The 22,593-nt window shown below is 41.4% G+C and overlaps 1 protein-coding gene across 2 annotated transcripts in view; it reads left to right on the forward strand.

The window, feature by feature from the left end:
• The window catches only part of exoc3l2b (exocyst complex component 3-like 2b), a 33,491-nt gene extending 22,982 nt beyond the window's left edge, over positions 1-10,509 (forward strand). For both annotated transcript variants that reach the window (XM_066703887.1, XM_066703886.1), the window contains exons 4-13: positions 38-704; positions 1,137-1,251; positions 1,509-1,619; positions 2,723-2,823; positions 3,231-3,341; positions 3,527-3,662; positions 4,627-4,749; positions 5,206-5,361; positions 6,497-6,618; positions 8,496-10,509. In XM_066703887.1, coding sequence (XP_066559984.1) covers positions 38-704; positions 1,137-1,251; positions 1,509-1,619; positions 2,723-2,823; positions 3,231-3,341; positions 3,527-3,662; positions 4,627-4,749; positions 5,206-5,361; positions 6,497-6,618; positions 8,496-8,775 — 1,922 coding nt within the window. In that variant the 3' untranslated portion in view covers positions 8,776-10,509. The remainder of the gene's footprint in view (positions 1-37; positions 705-1,136; positions 1,252-1,508; positions 1,620-2,722; positions 2,824-3,230; positions 3,342-3,526; positions 3,663-4,626; positions 4,750-5,205; positions 5,362-6,496; positions 6,619-8,495) is intronic.
• Positions 10,510-22,593: the final 12,084 nt, after the last annotated feature.

The following is a 22,593-nucleotide window of genomic DNA, read 5'->3' on the forward strand; positions in this document are numbered from 1 at the left end:
GGAAAATGCTGACTTCATGTCTCTCTCTGCATGGCAGTGTTGGAGATCTTGCAGCTGGTAACGAAGAGAGACTTGTTCCTGGCCGACACACACATCCTGGAGTTGGAACGGGAGTGCGAGGAGACTGGGCTGAGCGGGGGGCAGGGGGTGCCATCTGCGGGGGGTGTCGAGGAGGTTAACAGCCCATGCAAGGACGGAGGCAGGCGCAAAGCCAAAGATGTGGAGCTCCTGTACGAGGCCCTGCAGAAAGAGCTATGGAGTGTGGTACATGAGTCTCTACGCTCGCCCAACCCGGGGCTGATACTGCAGCTGGTGGTGAAGGTAATCGAACAAGAGGAAGATGCTGACCAAGAGTGGATGCACAAGGAAAAGGGGGCGCTGGGGTCCAGGCCGAGGCAGCTTAAGAACAAGTGGAAAGAGGCGATTGGGGAGGCAGCAAACGGATGCCTACCCCAGCCGAATGAGGCCCAGAGTGGGCAGCTGGCTGCTTACATGGGCCTCCTGAGGAGCCGCATGGTGGAGGACTTGGGGGCGGCCCGCAGGAACGTAGTGTCCATCTACCCCGAGCAATTCAGTGCCTTCAGCGTATATCTGCAGAGCTACCACCAGGCTGTTGCCCGGCGCCTGCGAGAGCTGACCAGCTCACCCCTTCCCATCACGGATATCTACTCCCTCTTGGATTGGCTTCACAACAGTTACGACAGGTGGGTGAAAAGAAATAGCCAGCCAAACTAAGCAGATGTTGTAAAGATGAATATGTTGCAATGGAGACAGAGAAACCCTGTTTGGGTCTTTTTTTGGGGGGTGGGGCGCTGGAAAATGTTACAAAGTTTATTTTGATTCAAGTTTTTAGCTAATTTTGCCAACAGGAGCATTATTATTATAAGGTATGCTTTTAGCTAAAATAAAACCCATCCCACATTGTAAATGATATGGTTAGCTAAGAACAGTATGGGGAGATTACAAATTACAAATTGTCCACATCGGCTTAATCATTTTCACAATATAAATTAAACTAATTTTGTGGAGTACTGTAAGTACTGTACTGTAATGTCAGGTACATGGAGTGTAGTTTTAATATACACTTGCACCATAAAGAATATTCAAATTCACTGAGACGGTTCAATATTTTCCAGGGAGGTTCTTGTTCCTGTTAGCCTAACCATCACGATCAATCGCTCCCAGCTTGGGCCCCTGCTCCCTGCAGAGACTGTGGAGAAGCTGGAGCAGGACTGCATCAACTCTGTCAAGGTAACACTGCCAACCATCACTAACATCTGATGAAACCACAGGCAAGGCAGGGTTTAGTAACAAAGATGTAGATACTGGCTCAACAAGAGGATGTGTGTGCTATTACTGCAACAAAAGAACACAACCAATTCCAATAGGCTCTTTCAAGAAACAGGCCAAGGCCATTCTAGGATCAGTGGTATCAAATCTTATCTGATTTTAAATGCATGCAAGAGGGTTTCAAGGAGATCTTAAGAGTTGTGCTCTTGTGTCGCCAGACGAAGGTGACCACAGAGCTGTCTAAGGTGCTGGACGAGGAGGAGCGGCGATGGACAGAGTCACGGCACATAGAGGAGTATCAGTCCACTCTGGCCAGCATTGTCATCAAGGTGAGTCTGAGAGCAGGTACATTCGATTCCACTTGAAGCCTTCCAGATCAGAGCAAAGAAAAAGGCCAGTCAGTTAAGCACCAAGAAAGCATGGGATTGACAAGCAGAGAAAGTCATCACTGTGATTCTTGCTCTTATGCCAGTTTACCCTCACGATTTTTGTACTTCACATGGTTTTATAGTGGTTTCTTATATGTTTACTATGGTACACTACAATTTCCTCATAGTCCAGTATAGTAAAGCATAGTAAACCCATAGGAAACCCTTTAAAAATACATATCAAACACAGTGAATTGAAACTATGCTAAAAGTGCCAAGGTAATTCGGTAGAAGGTGGTGTCCCAACTAGCTGTCCTGAAAGAGTTAATCCTGGCATGTCATGGCACTCAATACTGTTGCCGATGGCACCTGACTAGCCTATGTTGACACCCATGTGGTCTCTGTTGGAGCAGGCATGCGAGATCATAACACTGCAAAATACCTGAGTTGCACTGGTGTATAACAGAAGAATATCATATTTTTCTATGCTGGCAATAAACAAACAGCAGCTTGCTCCTGTTGTGGTATAATCACAAAATATACTTTTAAATGTGCAGATTTTAGATTTCCAACGACATTTACTTATAAAGCAACAAGCAATACAGCAAAATACCATTATTACACTCGTTCCTGAACTGAAATGTGTCTGTTATAAGTCAGTGCAAGGTTTGTAATCTGTAAATTGCTGTCCTAATGTTACACTGAACCCTGGTGGCTGTTGCTGGTACATGACGAGGACTGCCTCTATAAAATCAGCTTCACCTGAAATATTTACGTCATGTATGCATATCAATATATATATATATATATATATATATATATATATATATATATATATATATATATGCACAACTTTCATTTGAGCTTTATTTTAATCTGCAAATGTTATCTACTGAATACTGAAAATGTGGGCTATTCATTTGGTTGAAAATGATTTCCATGTTCCATGAGTCTAACATTTTTTAAAGTCTATTTAAGGAAGCATTGTGTCTGTGTACATTCACCGTGATCTGCAAGTACTAGCATACAACGTGAAGTAAAATGCTATCTGTGTCTGTGTGTAGAGGCTACAGGTGGACCTAGACAAATCAGCCAGCATCAACAGGGACCTGGGCTCTGGGGTGGCACAGTGCTGTCTCACTGGACTGGCTGATTTCCTCTACAGGTGAGTCCCATATACTCTTGCGTAACTGTATACTCTACCCATACCTCAACAAAAATGTACCTCTGCAATTATCAAAGTGGTAAATATGAAGTGGAAATACATTTGGATACGTGTATAAAAAATATTTTCCAAACCTGTATATTGTATAGTGACCAATAATTGGCATGTAAATAATAATAATAATAATAATAATAATAATAATAATAATAATAATAATAATAATAATAATAATAATAATAATAATATAATTATTGGGAAAACTTTTAAATTATAATAGTCATCAGTAGTATTTTCAATTCAAACTGGTATTACCCATTCCTAGCCTATGCTTTATATATCTGGGGGCTGTGTCACCTACACTCACTACTCTATACTTTTTCTGCCTCATCCTGTGGTCTACTTACCAGCTTCCAGAGAAAAGTGGAGTTCTTCCATGAGAAGCAGGCTGAAACTGGACAGATGGGTGATGGCTACATCTCAAGGACTATTGCCCTGGTGAACTGCTGTCCGGCATTCAGGTATGACAACTAAATTCTTAATTAAGGCATTCCCAGCTGTGACTCTGTGTTTGGTAATAGGATCATTGATGGGCTCATTCACACGTGTTGGCCACCACAATGAAGCCTGCCTAGCAGCATGTGTAAGCCAGCTGTTTTTGATCATTCCAATCACAGCTGACCTTGTGTTTGTGCTTTGGCGGCAGGGGGTTCGTGCAGCGCTGCGCCCAGTGCGAGCCAGTGGAGTGCGAGGAAGCCATGCGAAGAGCCAACTCATCCCTGGACAAAATCGTGAACCAGGGGGTGAAGGTGCTGACAGACATGCTGTTTGAGCAGATCAAGGTGAGAAAGGAAGGGGGATCCTCAGCAGAAAAGAAATGGTACCCACGTCCCTCTCAGTAGCTTCCCAAGAGCAGAAAAACTTGGTGCCTGCAGCAAAATCACTTTGATTGATTGGCTTTTTAGAGTATACAGTTTGTTCCTTAGTCAAGTCACAAAAAGGAATTCCAGTTGAATGTGTGTGTGCAGTGGGAACAAGCAATCTGTCTGAAAGGGCAGTGACTGTGATTATTTTAGATTCAGCGATTTCGATTTTGGTTGATTATATACTTTCACCATGTGCTCATTCAGGTTTGTATTTCAACAGAGAAATAAGATAGTGGTAAACATCATATCAAGGATATCTTAATCTTAGAAAAACTGTGAGAAAAGTCCAGGAAGGAAGGGGTTTATAGGTGTGGTTACAGCAGCAACAATGTTGAGAGATGGATTTGGTAACAGCAACTGCTCTGTATTACATCCAGATGTTGTCCTTTAATTCTGGGAAGGGTTCACCCCAGATTTGCCATATAAATGACTAAGTGTATCAAATCAATTGTCCTTCATACAAATATTGTAATGTTTCAATCCAAACATAAAAGCAAATCTTCCATGATCTCATTAGAGAAATAATCCAACCTAAATGATGACATAATACATTGATTCTGGGAAATAATTCACAGTTATCTAAGGACATTATTAATCTACAAGTAATGTGGGAGGACAATGCTTTATTTTCCCCCCTGATCAGATTATGAAAGAGCATAATATTGGTGTGAACATCATCTTGTAACAGTCTAATGGTCTATCACATTCTGTGGAAAGTATTTGTTTGGCAGTTTCTACCAAAATGTGTATCCAGGCAGTAGAAATGTTTGTTCAAGCTGGTCTCCTGTACTTCTTTGCCCAGAAATTAAGTCTTTTATGTGGATTTGCATAGAGCATAAGGAACTGAACTGAATTAAATGTTTTATGTTTGCCGTTTCAGCCTTACTTTGATAAGCTGGTGAAGAGGAAGTGGTTGAATAACACAGAGGCCTTTGAAACAATAGAGGGGACTATCAAGACTCACTTTAAGAAGTTTCGCAGAATGGAGAGTCCCCCGTATCAGGTATAAAACATGATTTGAATCACAATGGAACTATTAAAGCCACAAGACTAGGGTTCAATAATGCTTTAAAATACAGGACCTTGAATTGGTGGGTTCAAATGCTAATTCCATATCCTTTTTGCCCCCATGAAGAATATTTAACTACAGAAGAAAAGTGACTTGTTAAAAAAATGTTTTGTGAATCATGACCTGACTGGTATGGAAAACATTTGTAGATGTGTATATGTAGTTATTAATGTGTCAGGATCACTTGATGTAAAAACAAATTATTTTTGAACTGTCAGGATCAGTTTCCTAAGTTCTACCAAGATATCCTTTCCATCTCCCATCCGTAAAGATTCAGTAAAGCAGTAATAATTTGGGAATGAGGTTTGGGATCGGAGTGGACTAAATGTTATTCACCTTGTCTTGCGCCATGCTCCTGTTCTTGTCTAAATATGTGTGATTTGTTGCCAGACTCTAGTAGGCGACTTGCACAGACGGGTCCTAACCGAGTATCTGCGAGCTCTCATGAGAGGCAGAATCATCTGCACGTCACTGAAGATGCGGAAGAGAATGGCCAGTCGGCTGAGGGAAGAGGGACAGCAACTGAAAGTGCTTTTCAAGGAACTGGTGAGTCCATTGGCTTGTTTGTTGTCCAACTGAATGTCAAATTTCAGCAGAACATCTGAATAATAACACCAATCTCGCATTGCCGATGGAACTTGTATAATTAATAATGCTGCCAGTTGATGTTAAAAAGTAGGCCATTGATCTGTGCCCTTAAAATGAACTTAAAATTAATTCCATGAAGAAGGTGAACTAGAACCACAGTGTACCCATGAAAAAATGCACTTCGATCAGTTTACCAAAGGATTGACTTTAACCTGAAACTCAATCTTCATTTTGACTTTACAAAATCTGTCATTAAGCAGCAGTATGTCAATACACCCTGCTTTGATTTCCATTCAAATATTTTCAAGGAAATTCCTTTAAAAGAACATGCCTTACCTAGAATGGTCTAAATCCCAGCTAGGATAAGGATATACCAATGAGAAAATCTACAGGAATACCACTATAAGCAATAAAGGGATTCCTTGATCTGAACTCCACAAGGACAAACTGCAAAAGTAAAATAAGTACAGAAAAATAAATAAACAAAAAGCACTTAAACTATAGTCCCACAAGAAGAAACACATTAAGAAAAATTACCTAAAAAAACAGAGCTTCTGTCCATCAAGCATGATTTGTGTCCAACAGTGTGAAAGTGTTGAAATAACAGCCACCGAGTTCAAACACAAGCAGACACATCAAGAATTGTGCACCCAAAAGATGAAGATGGATGACTGACACGCCCCGGCCATGTATATCAAAAGGCAGATTCCCCGCGAGGCGTCCGGCTCTCCGCTCCAGTTAAAACATCCGTTTGTCACCTCTGCAGACAACGGGAAGCCTTTGTTTACCAAAGAACATCCTGTGCTGCGGCTTTGAAGTGAGCTCCCTGAATCAAACACGCAGAAAGAGAATTCAGCACAATGGGATATTGAATGAATGAAATAAAAGTTTGCAAATGAGTTTCAATATGATATAAAAAAGAAAGAAAATAAAATAGCAAGAGGGTAATGTTTTACTAGCAGCTAGTAATAGTTGAGTCTCCACCAGGAATTCTTCATTTTTAATCTTGTGGGGCATCTTGTATAGGTTGGGAATGGGTTGTCTTGTTACTGAATTTTTGGTTCTGCTCTGACCTTGTTGATCACTCCCTCAGGATTCCGGTTGCTCGTGGCTGGACAGTGCTGTTCCACACCTCTCTGAGATCATCCTGCTTGAGGACACACCTTCAATTCAGATGGAGGTGGGGGTGCTGGTGAGGGAATACCCAGACATTCGGTGAGTGTCTGCTTGAAATCGTGAGGTCCTTGCCTAGAAAAACACTTCCATTAGCCAACGTTGAGCCATGTTAGGTTTTGATGAATTTTCTACATTATACATCAGCATGTTTTGTTTCAGCTGTTTCTGTGACATGCCATTGCATTTTCCCCCGTGGGTCTCACATTTACTGAGATCACTTCAAGATGTCAGCTTGTGTTCGTGGTTTGGCGCAAGACCGTTTCCTGTCTGACATCACTCACTGCTGATTGCACAGTGTGTGATACAAGGGAAGCATTTGCCTTTCAATCAACAACTGCCAGTGACATTGGATTGGCAACCTTGTGGACACAACTGACATCTTGATTGTGCTTGAGACTTAAACATGAGTGTGAACCGTTGATACATCAAGTGTGATCGATAAAGCTTTAGTTTTCTTTCGTAATTAAACTATCACATAAGCTTATGGAACGTGCAGGGGCGATGGTTGTCCAAGGTATTGGCAACCATGCACTTCTTAGCTGAACTTAACAAACAGACACTGCAGTGGCAAGTGAGGGTGATGAAGCACAGCATCTGATTCAGACTGCTGCCATTTCTAGATATCTCTGAGAAAGGGGAATTTTGTGGTGAAGGTGTCAGTAAAATAGACCAGACACTCCTTATCCAGCTCTTTAAGATGCTGCCTTCCTTTCTAAATCCCTGCACCCACTGCATCCTGGTAATAATGGGAAGGTGAGAGGAGAAGGATGGATTTATATTTTTAAATTATTAAGTGTCCCATTCCTTCCTTTTATTAATGGAAATACAGACGTACACCGAATAGGGAGAATCAGCAAATCTCTGTACCTTAGAAACCCAGACAAAAAGTATTGACTGAAGGAGTTACTTCCTGCCCTGGCTGCCACAACGTTAGCAGCACTTAGCAACGTAGGCATTGGCAGTCACCAGTTTATTAGTCCCTTAATGGTAATAAAAAGGAAGGAAGCATCATTTATTGATCGGAAAGTCTATATTAATCCTGTGGCTAATTTGATGAATCTCAAAAACTGCTGCTACGGATGTGGCGTGACCCTTAGATGATTTTGAAGTAGATCAAAAAAATCCTTGGCCTTATTAAGTACCCATTAAGATCCTTGACCGAGATAAAATCATAATAAAATATATCCCGTACTTAGACATCAGTCTTATGAAGTTAAATGATCAAAAGGCAGGTTGTGTGAAAACTGAATTAAATCGTGCCCCAGTGCATTGAAGGCCCGGCAGGAAGACACAGAGTGCTTTTGATGCACTGGTGGTCTTCACCCCGCCCCCCTCCCCTCGCCCAGCCTTCCGTGTGCATTTATTTTATGAGTCTCTGTGCTGGCTGGCAGGATGCCATGTGCAGACACTGTTGCGGGTGTACAGACAGGAAGCAGCACAGGAGTTATTCCTGAAGTGCCACAGGAGACAGCCTGGTGCCAAAGCATGCACATGAAATGCTGACAAACCTGGCTTAACAAGGACAGATGTTTTAGTCATTCAGTAACGGGCGTTGCTCCTTTCCCTTTTCTGTTTGCCCCCCAGTCCCGTTTGAGATAAATCAAACATATTGGTGCTTCTGGCTCCCAAATTTCTCAGTTTCTGAGAGCCTGTGCCATGGATCTTCTGTGCTTATTCTAAACTGCCTTCCTTTATTTAGCCCTTAATTATTAAAGTGTCCACGTTACACAGTCCATGAAGTGATAAAAAGACACCAGCATAAAAATTATCTGGTGGAGCACATAGCAGTGTGTATTTGTGGTGAATATGAGTAAAGTTTGCCTCAATGACAGGGCCGCGTAGGTTGTCAAAACGTGGACATGAATGTGAAAAGTGGAGTGACAGACCCTCTTATTTTCTCTTCTCTCTACCCGCAGTAAGAAGCATATCTCGGCTATCCTGAACATCCGCGGGATGATGCGGCAGATGGAGCGCCAGGAGATCCTGAACATTGTAAAAGACTTTGAGAACAGTGACAGCCTGACGCAGCTCTCCCGCGACCGTGCCCTCTTCTCCGAGGTCCCCGTCACCTCCGAAGTGCACTGCCTCAATCTGGGGCTCAGCCGGCTCGCCCTCACCACCTCCTCCTGCTTCTCCTTCATCAGACCCCAGCGGAACAGGACCCCACCCCGGCCGTCTCTGGATGACCAGCTCTGACCGCCCGACCCCTCCTTCTAAACCAGTAGAAGGCAAGAATCCCTAAATATTGACTTCCTTCAGGGTGCTTGCAGGTGCTTCTGTAGGGACCTACTTCCAACACTCTGTAGGTTTGTTGGGAAACTGAACTACTGACGATTATCGGATTAAGAGCCTTGATTGCAAGACTCTCGAAGTGCTTGTGTTCGAAGGTTCCACAGAGACATGACAACTGGTTGCTCCATAATCTGTGCCAGGTTGAGTGTTTTGAATTCTGTCGGGGAGCTCTGAAGTCAAACGACATGCACAGCCACACTCCAGTCCCAGGGGCTGTGTAATTGGCTTCTTTCACATGATATTTGTGACTTACTGATAGAAGCCTGGGAAACACAGACTAACAACATGAATGAATTGGGATCCTTCAATGACCCTGCTTTGCAGCCAAGGAAGTCCCTTATATAGTTAGTGTGCTGTTGAGCAGATTTTGCAATTTTTTTGAATAAAAAAAAAAAAAAAAAACATCCAGGACAATGGTCCTTAGTATTGAATTTACCATTGGCAGTAAATTTAATTTTTTTATATATAAATATACACGTATATACTTTATAAGACCTGCAGCAATCCCAAGGAACATACTTTGCTTTTTCATTATAAACAACATTTTATTTATCTAAATGGGTGGTCTGTCCCTTGTATTAGTTGTTTTTGAACAAATTAGATACCTAAGACCAAGCAAGAATTGCTGATACATTGTGCATAGGAATATATAGTTCCAGAAACATTATATGGAAATTATTTTTTTGCTGTTGGAGATGGAGCATTATTGATTGTATGAGTTTGAACACTGTAAGAGAAAACATTTATACCATTGTGTAAGATCACAAGTGTCTTTCTTTGAGAGTTTTGAAGTAAAATAAGATTTTTTTTGCTCCCATATGTCAATAAGACATAACGTAAGGTACTTTAAAATATTTTAAATATCTGTCACCGACCTTTACTTTTATATGTAAACAAATTTTAGGAAGACAAGTTTTTGTTGAATGAATGGAAATGTGTGAAAACATCCATCTTGCCACTCAAAGACAAAAAAGCATCTTGCAAACTCTCTTACTGAGAAGAATAAGTGTCAGGGTAAAAGAAATACTGGAAATGTTTAGAACTATTTATTTAGCAGGAGTGAGTCTTATTTATTGTAAATATTGTTTGAAAGTCCTGTAATGGCTGTCATTGTAAAGACGTAGCCTATATTCTGAAACAAATCACAATATCAAGTATGCAGTTTTATATCGGGATTTTTAAACGTTTCATCAAGTAGTGTCATCCAACGATCCACCATACAAAGGGGAAACCACATAATATTTTAATAATTAACAGCAATATAAAAATAGCCAAGAGAAATAAAATTGTTACAATGATCACAAATTAAGAAAAAACTGTTTCTGATATTCTTAGACTGTTTTTTGTTCAATGTTCCTGCCATTCCTACCCCAAACTCTTTAAATGTACTTGCACAATATCTTGGTCTCACCAACTGGCTACTTGAGGTACAAAACAAGGCAATGCAATAATCTTCCTGTTAAAACTGCATTGACAAAGAAAACACAATTGCCTTAAAAATGCCTTATTTGGGAACAGTCTTTTGTCGGTTTGTGGTGACTTACTGTAAGCTGATGTACAATTAGATGTATGAATATTCTTGTCATGAATTGTAAATACTGAAATAATCTAATGTAAATAAATTAAATCTAAAATCTAGACTTGTTCACTTTGTGATTCATCTTTCTTCCTGTCACTAAGACAAATTGTGGAACCATCAATGACCATGTTGATTGAAATACAACTCTATACCAATCTAAATGAAAAAAAAAAATACAAATCTTGAGTTTCTCCCATAGGTTTAGCATTAAAACAATCCGCAGGGTTACTGTCAAATGCAAGACAAACCACAACAAATAAATAACCTTTAAGAGGATGGGAAGTTAAGCAATGTACCACTTTAGAATGAACAATGTGTCTTTTTGCCATTATTGTCATTGTTCCTTGGCTATAGAGTCAGGGTTAAACACTGGAGACCCCAGGACACTCCTGGAGTACTGACAAACCTAACAACATCTAAAAACAACTATAAAAAACAGCTTCAAATTCACCGGGGATAGGGATCAGCGTCTTCTTTTACGATGTCAAACAAAGGACTGTTTGCTCATCTTTCTATTTAAAAAAAATAATTAAAAAAAGGAAGCAGTTGTTGCTTTTCTTCGTTTTTTCCTGCTTTCTGGCAGCGCCCTGCACATTCCAGTTGTCGGGTAAGTTCAGGGGAAGAGGAGACTCCACTGCCACGGCACTCTAGGGATGAAGGTGGGAAGTTTCAGAGCCTCCTCGCTGGCTTCCCCACAGGATGTTTTACTGTAAACAAAGGTTTCCTGTTGTCCGCAAAAAAGGTGGCAAACGGATACTTTTATTGGAGCCAAGTTTACACTGCCTGCTAGGAGGGGGGACTTCCCGTTGGTCATCGCAGCAGGGGGTCTTTACAAAACACTTCCACTCTTCCTTGATATTCAAATAGATTACTTGGTTTGGGGGGCGGTGGGGAACGAAACTCCACAAAATAATTATGGTATTTCTGATGGCTTGCCTCAGTAGACTAATTAAATAATCACATTATAATTATTCATTTATAAGGAACTCTGGTCAGCACTAACCCAGGGCCCTTCACTGTGATGCATGGTACAAAGAGGGCACACTGTGATTGCACATGATGCATTTTGGTCCCGTATCAAAATAAACACCACGGCATCGAGCAAAGCCTCACAATACACGGATACTCCGCAGAAAAGGTCAGCACATCCTTCACCCTGCTGATTACCCAGACAGTCTCGGCAAGCCTTGCCAAGCTAAATAACAGGTAAGCGAGCACACTAAGGTGCTGGGTAATGTGGCTGCAGATTCCACAGAGTCTTGCGTGGCAGCAGACCGTCTCGGTGTAGTCTGCCCAGGCGTCGGTCAACGCAGCCCAGAGTGCGTCTTCAGCGCCGGCCATTGTCTTCCTTGAAGGATGAGGAGGCTTCCTGCTCGTAGGGGCAGTGAGTTGGTGGGCACAGACTATAGCTTTAATCATGATGGGCTGTGCTAACTTTACCCGCCCGCTCCGGATTATTCCCTGAGCTCCCAACGCCTTTGTGTTTGCGGTTTCTTCTACCTGTTTCCTGTTATTTTTTTGGTCTTTATTCGCACTGAACAATATCCTGACAGGTTCCTATTACGCCAGAGGCAGCTGACTCTGAGCCAATTTGGAGATAATCTCCGAGTGGCTACTCTTTCCAAGGGAGACCACCGACAAGGCCCTGGGCTATCCTGAGCCACCCAAACAGCTTCACCACCAAGTTTTAGCTCTTCAAAAACACTTTTACACCCTTTATAAAGAGATGTTCTATCATCTGTCTTCAGGCTACTATACTGCTCTGCACTGTTGCTGTCTCAATGCACTGTACATATGCTGTACTGTGTTGTAGTGTGTATGTTTTACGGAGCCATTGGAATTTGGAAATACAGTAACCAGTCGCCACTAGCCACCAAGGCCACTTTTGTGAAGCACCAAGGCTATTGTTGCAGTATGCACAGTGTCTCCCAGCTCAGCCGTGGAAGGCTGTAACTCCTTTAGAGTTGCCATAGGCCTCTTGGTGACCTCCCTGACTAGTGCCCTTCTCACCCAGATACTCAGTTTTTGAGGATGGCCTGATCTAGGCAGATTCACAGTTGTGGCATATTCTCTCCATTTCTTAATAATGGACTTCACTGTGCTCCGGGGGATATTCAATGCTCTTATATCCAACCCCTGAATGGTGCTTCTGAAGAACCTTATTCTGGATTTGCTTTGAACCTTCCTTCGTCTACATGATGTAGTTTTTGTTAGGAATTGTACTAACCAACTGTGGGACCTCCCAGAGACAGGTGTATTTAACCTGAAATCATGCAGATTATATTTTTCACTTTGACATTATGAACATTTTCTGTGTTGATAAGTGGCAAAAACTCCTGATTAAATCCATTCTGATTTCATGTTGTAACACAATGAAATGTGAAAAAAGGTGGGTGAATACTTCTGAGAGCCACTATATACTCACCTAAAGGATTATTAGGAACACCTGTTCAATTTCTCATTAATGCAATTATCTAACCAACCAATCACATGGTAGTTGCTTCAATGCATTTAGGGGTGTGGTCCTGGTCAAGACAATCTCCTGAACTCCAAACTGAATGTCTGAATGGGAAAGAAAGGTGATTTAAGCAATTTTGAGCGTGGCATGGTTGTTGGTGCCAGACGGGCCGGTCTGAGTATTTCACAATCTGCTCAGTTACTGGGATTTTCACACACAACCATTTCTAGGGTTTACAAAGAATGGTGTGAAAAGGGAAAAACATCCAGTATGCGGCAGTCCTGTGGGCGAAAATGCCTTGTTGATGCTAGAGGTCAGAGGAGAATGGGCCGACTGATTCAAGCTGATAGAAGAGCAACTTTGACTGAAATAACCACTCGTTACAACCGAGGTATGCAGCAAAGCATTTGTGAAGCCACAACACGTACAACCTTGAGGCGGATGGACTACAACAGCAGAAGACCCCACCGGGTACCACTCATCTCCACTACAAATAGGAAAAAGAGGCTACAATTTGCACAAGCTCACCAAAATTGGACAGTTGAAGACTGGAAAAATGTTGCCTGGTCTGATGAGTCTCGATTTCTGTTGAGACATTCAGATGGTAGAGTCAGAATTTGGCGTAAACAGAATGAGAACATGGATCCATCATGCCTTGTTACCACTGTGCAGGCTGGTGGTGGTGGTGTAATGGTGTGGGGGATGTTTTGTTGGCACACTTTAGGCCCCTTAGTGCCAATTGGGCATCGTTGAAATGCCACGGCCTACCTGAGCATTGTTTCTGACCATGTCCATCCCTTTATGACCACCATATACCCATCCTCTGATGGCTACTTCCAGCAGGATAATGCACCATGTCACAAAGGTCGAATCATTTCAAATTGATTTCTTGAACATGACAATGAGTTCACTGTACTAAACTGGCCCCCACAGTCACCAGATCTCAACCCAATAGAGCATCTTTGGGATGTGGTGGAACGGGAGCTTCGTGCCCTGGATGTGCATCCCACAAATCTCCATCAACTGCAAGATGCTATCCTATCAATATGGGCCAACATTTCTAAAGAATGCTTTCAGCACCTTGTTGAATCAATGCCACGTAGAATTAAGGCAGTTCTGAAGGCGAAAGGGGGTCAAACACAGTATTAGTATGGTGTTCCTAATAATCCTTTAGGTGAGTGTATATATATATATATATAGAGAGAGAGAGAGAGAGAGAGAGAGAGAGAGAGAGAGAGATTGGCACAAGCCATAGAACATATATAAGCTCACATTCTTAAAGAGATACAGTACATTTTTCCTGTGCGCTTTACACACAATTTAAGTGATACATGATAAGTTCAACAAAGGCGGGTATGTGGTCAGGGTGGATGTGTGACAGATGGATATGCAACGGATTACTGTAACTCCTGCAGCCGAAGCTGACAAGTTTTCTTCCATTTATAATGCATTGTAGAATGTCTGCAAAATAAATAAGCTAATACATAATATGACTATACAACAGTTTACTTCCTATGATACCACATTAAGCATTATTCATATACAAATAAGCTATGGAGGATACCAGTGCCAGTCCAGAGAGAGGAAATCTGCTCTAAAATGTCTACTGTTATAAATTAGAAGGTTAGCAATCCCACTGCACAATTACAGCTATTAAATGTGTTGCAATGAATAGGAATCAAGTGCTAAATCAAGCTTAACTTAGCAGTCACAGTGCACCATGGGAAAAAGTAATAATATATACAATCACACAGCTGGAGCCTGTAGGACTACCTGATTTGTGTCGCTGTAGTCTACTTGAATGATTGTTAAAGGGTGACTGTACCTTTTTGCTTTTGATTTGCATTTTAATGTATTACATTTTCTTTGCATTTTTTCAGTTTGAAGCAGAGATTTATTTGGTACTAATGGAAATAAACAGAAATTCAATAATTTCACACACGACTGTTCCCTGCCGAATATGTTCATGAATAGCACTGCTTCGATTGTCCTTCTAGGTAGCTACATTGATATATCTACCATACTGAACAGTGAGGAGGGGGATGGTGGGGGGAGTAGAGGGGGTGTGGGTCCTCTATATTGAAAGTCCCATTCATCAGGCTTATTAAAGCATTGCAGCACAATGAATTTCACCGGGAAACGCAAAGTAACTTCCTCTAATTAATGTTCCCCGGGACTGGAAAACATATTGACACGAATTACCTGCTGTTTATTTTAGGAAGACGGTCGCAGGATTTTTGTTCTGGAAATAAATTCCTTTTCTTTTGTTTTTCTTTAATTCTTAAAGAAAGGGTTTCCCAACTCCAACCCCAGTACCAGACTTATCCAGAGGTGTGACCTGACTGGATAACACAAGAATGTTGTCTGAAGCGGTGGGCATACCCAGACGCTGAGACTGCCACCACTCCCGACAGGAAAAGAAGCCCCCACCCCCAGTTCCCTCTCCTCATCCAGCACTGTTTTAGGGAACTCGAAGGCGCTCAACACTTAACACAAACACTCACACGTTTTTAAAAATTTGATCAGATTTCCTAATTTGCCCGATGTTTAGCCTAATGAAGACTAATTAAAATAATGAAAGATAGAAAGAAGATAGGAAAACTTGAGTTTAGTTTTTCTGAGGCTGTACAACACTCCTTCCTTGGGGCAACCTTTATCTAGGCTCCAGCTGAGTAGCTGATGAGCTTAAATGATTGTGTTTGTTTTGAACTTACTGTGTTCTCAGTACATTTAGCAATTGGTCAATAACAGCTGTAGAGGTGGAGGAGAGGGTGAAATCAGACAATATGATGAAGAATGAATGGCAACCTTGATTGTTCCCGATTGTTAATACAGGGTGATAACATTAACAGTGTTTATTATCTTAGGTAACAAGGCACACACTTCCCTCGATTGAACCACTTCAATGTGTATTATACACATAATACAGGGAAATTACTACAGTAATACATTCTCCACTTCAGTTTATATATATATATATATATATATATATATATATATATATACAGTGAGGGAAAAAAGTATTTGATCCCCTGCTGATTTTGTACGTTTGACTACCGACAAAGAAATGATCAGTCTATAATTTTAATGGTAGGTGTATTTTAACAGTGAGATACAGAATAACAACAAAAAAATCCAGAAAAACGCATTTCAAAAAAGTTATAAATTGATTTGCATGTTAATGAGGGAAATAAGTATTTGACCCCTTCGACTTAGTACTTGGTGGCAAAACCCTTGTTGGCAATTACAGAGGTCAGACATTTCTTGTAGTTGGCCACCAGGTTTGCACACATCTCAGGAGGGATTTTGTCCCACTCCTCTTTGCAGATCCTCTCCAAGTCATTAAGGTTTCGAGGCTGACGTTTGGCAACTCGAACCTTCAGCTCCCTCCACAGACTGTCTATGGGATTAAGGTCTGGAGACTGGCTAGGCCACTCCAGGACCTTAATGTGCTTCTTCTTGAGCCACTCCTTTGTTGCCTTGGCTGTGTGTTTTGGGTCATTGTCATGCTGGAATACCCATCCACGACCCATTTTCAATGCCCTGGCTGGGAGAAGGAGGTTCTCACCCAAGATTTGAGGGTACATGGCCCCGTCCATCGTCCCTTTGATGCGGTGCAGTTGTCCTGTCCCCTTAGCAGAAAAGTACCCCCAAAGCATAATGGTTCCACCTCCATGTTTGACGGTGGGGATGGTGTTCTTGGGGTCATTCCTCCTCCTCCAAACACGGTGAGTTGAGTTGATGCCAAAGAGCTCGATTTTGGTCTCATCTGACCACAACACTCACCCAGTTCTCCTCTGAATCATTCAGATGTTCATTGGCAAACTTCAGACGGGCCTGTACATGTGCTTTCTTGAGCAGGGGGACCTTGCGGGCGCTGCAGGGTTTCAGTCCTTCACGGCGTAGTGTGTTACCTATTGTTTTCTTGGTGACTATGGTCCCAGCTGCCTTGAGATCATTAACAAGATCCTCCCGTGTAGTTCTGGGCTGATTCCTCACCGTTCTCATGATCATTGAAACTCCACGAGGTGAGATTTTGCATGGAGCCCCAGACTGAGGGAGATTGACAGTTATTTTGTGTTTCTTCCATTTGAGAATAATCGCACCAACTGTTGTCACCTTCTCACCAAGCTGCTTGGCGATGGTCTTGTAGCCCATTCCAGCCTTGTGTAGGTCTACAGTCTTGTCCCTGACATCCTTGGACAGCTCTTTGGTCTTGGCCATGGTGGAGAGTTTGGAATCTGATTGATTGATTGCTTCTGTGGACAGGTGTCTTTTATACAGGTAATGAGCTGAGATTAGGAGCACACCCTTTAAGAGACTGCTCCTAATCTCAGATCGTTACCTGTATAAAAGACACCTGGGAGCCAGAAATGTTGCTGATTGATAGGGGATCAAATACTTATTTCCCTCATTAACATGCAAATCAAATGCGTTTTTCTGGATTTTGTTGTTGTTATTCTGTATCTCACTGTTAAAATACACAAATATACAAAATTTCTTTGTCAGTGTGCAAACATTCAAAATCAGCAGGGGATCAAATACTTTTTTCCCTCACTGTGTGTATATATATATATATATATATATATATATCTTGGCAATCAAATATTACAAGTATATAAAGAATGAAAGATGTATTGCTTAATCTGTTCGGATCGAGAACATACAGTATAGGCTAGATATGGAGGCGTTAAATTGCTTCATGTGGAATATGTTACGTTGCACATGTGGGAATTCTTATTACATAACAATATATCAGAGCATTTACAATATGAATGCAAGTATCTGGACACAACATATATATATATATATTTTTTTTTTCATAGCATGGGTTAGTATTTATGCAGTGAAATATAAAGTATCCAGTTGGCCTAAATATAAAGTAAGGCAACCAAATATGTAATGTTTGGTTTGATTTTCACATTTTTTTATATTATATCAAACAATAATACATATTTGCTATAATTTTAAAGGTACTGTATAATATATCAAAACTTCAAATTACCAGCTACTTCATTTTACAGGATAATAACTATTTATTGCTAATTCATGCTTCATCACACAATATGTAGCCTATAATTTGTGTGTAACATAGTAGCTCAGCTAAGAGGAATCCAGGTGCAGAGATAAGGGAGTGGCGAGGGTCAATACCAGCAAAAGCAATGTCCAGGAGGATCTGAAGGCAAGGTGGATAAGGTGAGCAAGGGTCAATAATGAGGGAAACAGGCTGGTTGGGAGAATCTGGGAATTGTAGGTCGATGTACACACGGAGGTCAAGGAACAGGCAATCAATAATCAAGAGGGAACACTGAGAACAGCAACTCAAGAGAAGACTAGACTTGGCAATGATTACAAAAATAATAAGAGGTCTTCATATACCACTTCTTATACCACGCTATCCGTTACACAGGAAGTTGAAATCTAGGCCTGCAATGTGAAACTAAATAAACTACATAATTTAAACTCTTTAAGCAACCTTGTTAATCATAATGGCCAGGATCACTTTCATTCTAAGGTATTAGTAAGGGATTAATGCCATTTTTATTTTTGTTTTGCAGTAAACAAAGATATACAGTGCATTCGGAAAGTATTCACAGCGCTTCACTTTTTCCACATTTTGTTATGTTACAGCCTTATTCCAAAATGGATTAAATTAATTATTTTCCTCAAAATTCTACAAACAATACCCCATAATGACAACGTGAAAGAAGTTTGTTTGAAATCTTTGCAAATTTATTAAAGATAAAAAACCAAAAAGCACACTTACTGTACGTAAGTATTCACAGCCTTTGCTCAATACTTTGTTGACGCACCTTTGGCACCAATTAGAGCCTCAAGTCTTTTTGAGTACGATGCTACAAGCTTGGAACACCTATTTTTGGGCAGTTTCTCCCATTCTTCTTTGCAGGACCTCTCAAGCTCCATCAAGTTGGATGGGGAGCGTCGGTGCACAGCCATTTTCAGATCTCTCCAGAGATGTTCAATCGGGTTCAAGTCTGGGCTCTGGCTGGGCCGTTCAAGGACATTCACAGTTGTCCTGTAGCCACTCCTTTGTTATCTTGGCTGTGTGCTTAGCGTCATTGTCCTGTTGGAAGATGAACCTTCGCCCCAGTCTGAGGTCCAGAGCGCTCTGGAGCAGGTTTTCATCAAGGATGCCCCTGTACATTGCTGCATTCATCTTTCCCTCGATCCTGACTCGTCTCCCAGTTCCTGCCGCTGAAAAACATCCCCACAGCATGATGCTGCCACCACCATACTTCACTGTAGGGATGGTATTGGCCAGGTGATGAGCAGTGCCTGGTTTCCTCCAGACATGACACTTGCCATTCAGGCCAAAGTGTTCAATCTTTGTTTCATCAGACCAGAGAATTTTGTTCTGCTGAATTTTGCTGTCATGTGCCTTTTACTGAGGAGTGGCTTCCGTCTGACCACTCTACCATACAGGCCTGATTGGTGGAGTGCTGCAGAGATGGTTGTTCTTCTGGAAGGTTCTCCTCTCTCCACAGAGACACGCTGGAGCTCTGTCAGAGTGACAATCGGGTTCTTGGTCACCTCCCTGACGAAGGCCTTTCTCCCCTGATCGCTCAGTTTGGCCGGGCGGCCAGCTCTAGGAAGAGTCCTGGTGGTTCCAAACTTCTTCCATTTACGGATGATGGAGGCCACTGTGCTCATTGGGACCTTAAATGCTGCAGAATTTTTTCTGTACCCTTCCCCAGATCTGTGCCTCGATACAATCCTGTCTCTGAGGTCTACAGACAATTCCTTGGACTTCATAGCTTGGTTTGTGCTCTGACATGCACTGTTAACTGTGGGACCTTATATAGACAGGTGTGTGCCTTTCCAAATCATGTCCAATCAACTGAATTTACCACAGGTGGACTCCAATCAAGTTCAATCAAGAAACATCTCAAGGATGATCAGTGGAAACAAGATGCACCTGAGCTCAATTTTAAGTGTCATGGCAAAGGCTGTGAATACTTATGTACATATGCTTTTTTTGTTTTTTATTTTTAATAAATTTGTAAAGATTTTAAACAAACTTCTTTCACGTTGTCATTATGGGGTATTGTTTGTAGAATTTTGAGGAAAATAATTAATTTAATCCATTTTGGAATAAGGCTGTAACATAACAAAATGTGGAAAAAGTGAAGCGCTGTGAATACTTTCCGGATGCACTGTATATATAAAAAAACATATATATATATATATAAGCCCATGTGCAAAAGGAAGGCTTAGAGGGATGAAGATATGTCTATGATGGATCACCCCACCTGAGAGTAGACCAGCCTCTAGAGAACAATAAGGCTCCCAAAACAATTTTGAAGAAACTGTGGTGTAAATATTTTGTGTCCAGTCATGCGGCATGTCGAGTGTTGGGGGGGGATTGTGGACAGCTCACATGATGTCAGTGACACTGTAAACATCCATTAACACAGGGAGATTTGTTTTCCTTTGTGTAAATTGTTTTGACATTTAAATAATAGTGAGAAAAAAACAGGTTTTTTTTATGCTCGCCGTGTGCGCACACAAGGGCTTTTATTTATGTGAACATCTCCACCAGGAAGGGGAGATTGACTGGCACAAGGGAGTCTGTGTACAGAGGGCTGGCTTATCAGATGGAACATCTCCCTTTTTCCTATTGGATGGGAGAGACCATTTTCATTCCAGGGAAAAAAGGTGACTCCCTGTTATGTCTGAGGTAAGCATTGCAAAAAGACCTTGGCATCTCTTGAATAACAACTCCACGATAAACCTATAATATATTGCATGCTATTTATAGCAAGAGTATCAGTTATGTTTTCCAGTTACTGGCAGTTCTCATGGAATGAGTGTTTATGTGTCGAGTATCCTACTGTAACAGCTTTGTGTATTATGAGTTTATGTAGCAGGTCATCCTTAATTTAGAGAGTTCTGAAGCTCCTTTTCCATCATATTACAAACAGTATGGATGCCCAGTTTTTGCATAACAATTGATATGATAATATTCCATCCATATAGAATAACCAGTTGATCCAGTACAGGGTCACAGTGAGCCAGAGCCTAACACGGTGGGCACTGGTAGGGTACAACGTGGATGGAACCACCAGTCCAGCCCAGAGCAGCACACACACAGTCACATGACTACAGGCAAGTCTGGAGTGGTCAATCACCCGAAGCAGTGAGCAAGTGAGAGGATAGCGGAGGCAACGGAAAAAAGGAGCCACGAGGCAGCAATATGTTAATAATGATAATAAGATATTGGAAAAAGCACAGTAGTGGAAAAATATAGTCAAATCTACAAAAGATTGCAAGCCTTCTGGAGTCCCTGAACCCCTACAAAATACAACAGTAAAACCATAGTACAGAGCGGTACAATAAAACAAGATACAAAGTATGGCAACATGTTGTATTTGCCAAAATACTGGCAAATTACTGTGGTAAAATTGTATATGAGTAGGGTGGGGATTGCGATATGGCTTCCTCTAAGGTCTATTCAGGTTTTGGCCAGTTTTAATCAGCTCCCAACTTCCACTCCATCTAAAACACCCTGAGAAATCCTTCCAGAAGCAATGTTCATAGAAAAGTTAGATAAGAGGATAAATGATATTCTGACAGAACAAAAAAAAATAGAATCACATACAATATGCAACAGGTTATGCAACAAACACTATAATAACAGGAAAGCACAATGATATACTGCACTCCTTAGAGATTGACATAGGATTGTTTCTCTAAGGCTACAGAGCTGCCAAAATGGGCCGGGGAATTAGGGGATTATTTGTCATAGCGTTATGTTTTTGTTTACTTTGCTCTGCACCCAATCAACACATTTTGTATACACAAACCTAGAATTGTCTGGCCTGCTCCTGCTCCATTCAAGCTAAAGCCTTGAGCTGGGTAGGAAATCACTCAGCGAGCAAAGAGCTAGTGTCAATGAAGCTGCAGGGCTACCGCTTTTGCACCAGGAGATCCCTACGGTGTCTGTATCTTATTCTCCAGTAAACGTCTGCCCACATATCCCAGATAGCTTCTGTCAGTAAGTGTGCTTTTGCATAAACACAGTCAGCAATAACACCGCCTGCTCCTTCCAAGAGAATGTGGGAAGAGAGGGGTCATTTCCTGGAGCGGCCAAAACAACTTCAGAAAAGACACTATAAATAGGGGTGGGTAAAGAGAGAAATGATAGCACTATCAGAGGAACATTAAAAAGTGCAGGGGTCTGGATAGGGTGGACAAACGGACATCCTCTCGGGCTGGTTGTTGCTTTGTGTACTTTAAGGGAACTAACGCTGCCAAGGGTTCTAATTGAGATTTATTCCAGTTGTTTTGTTTTGTTTCTCACCTTGCTCGCTCTCCTCCGTGTTCAATGTCTGCAACCAAAACTTGCCACTGAGCAGAGAAAGACTGAAAAAAGGAAAGAAAGTAAGAAAAAGAAAGACTGAAATAAGGAAAGAAGAAAAAATGAAAAACCAAAAAAAAAGAAAAAGATTTTGCTTCTGTAGTGGGCAGACTGGACAGGCCTAAAATGCAATGATTGTGGTTAATGTTAGAATCAAAGGATCAAGTCAAGGATGCTTCAAAGCTTCTAGTCTTACTTCTAGTCGCCAAATCATTCACTAAGCTGCATCAAATGTGAATCAATGGGGCAAAATTATATTTCTTCCAGCAGACTTGACACTGGCATATGGAATAACTAGACCTAAAC

The sequence above is a fragment of the Amia ocellicauda genome, chromosome 5 (assembly GCF_036373705.1).
Source record: "Amia ocellicauda isolate fAmiCal2 chromosome 5, fAmiCal2.hap1, whole genome shotgun sequence".
NCBI classification, from domain to species: domain Eukaryota; kingdom Metazoa; phylum Chordata; class Actinopteri; order Amiiformes; family Amiidae; genus Amia; species Amia ocellicauda.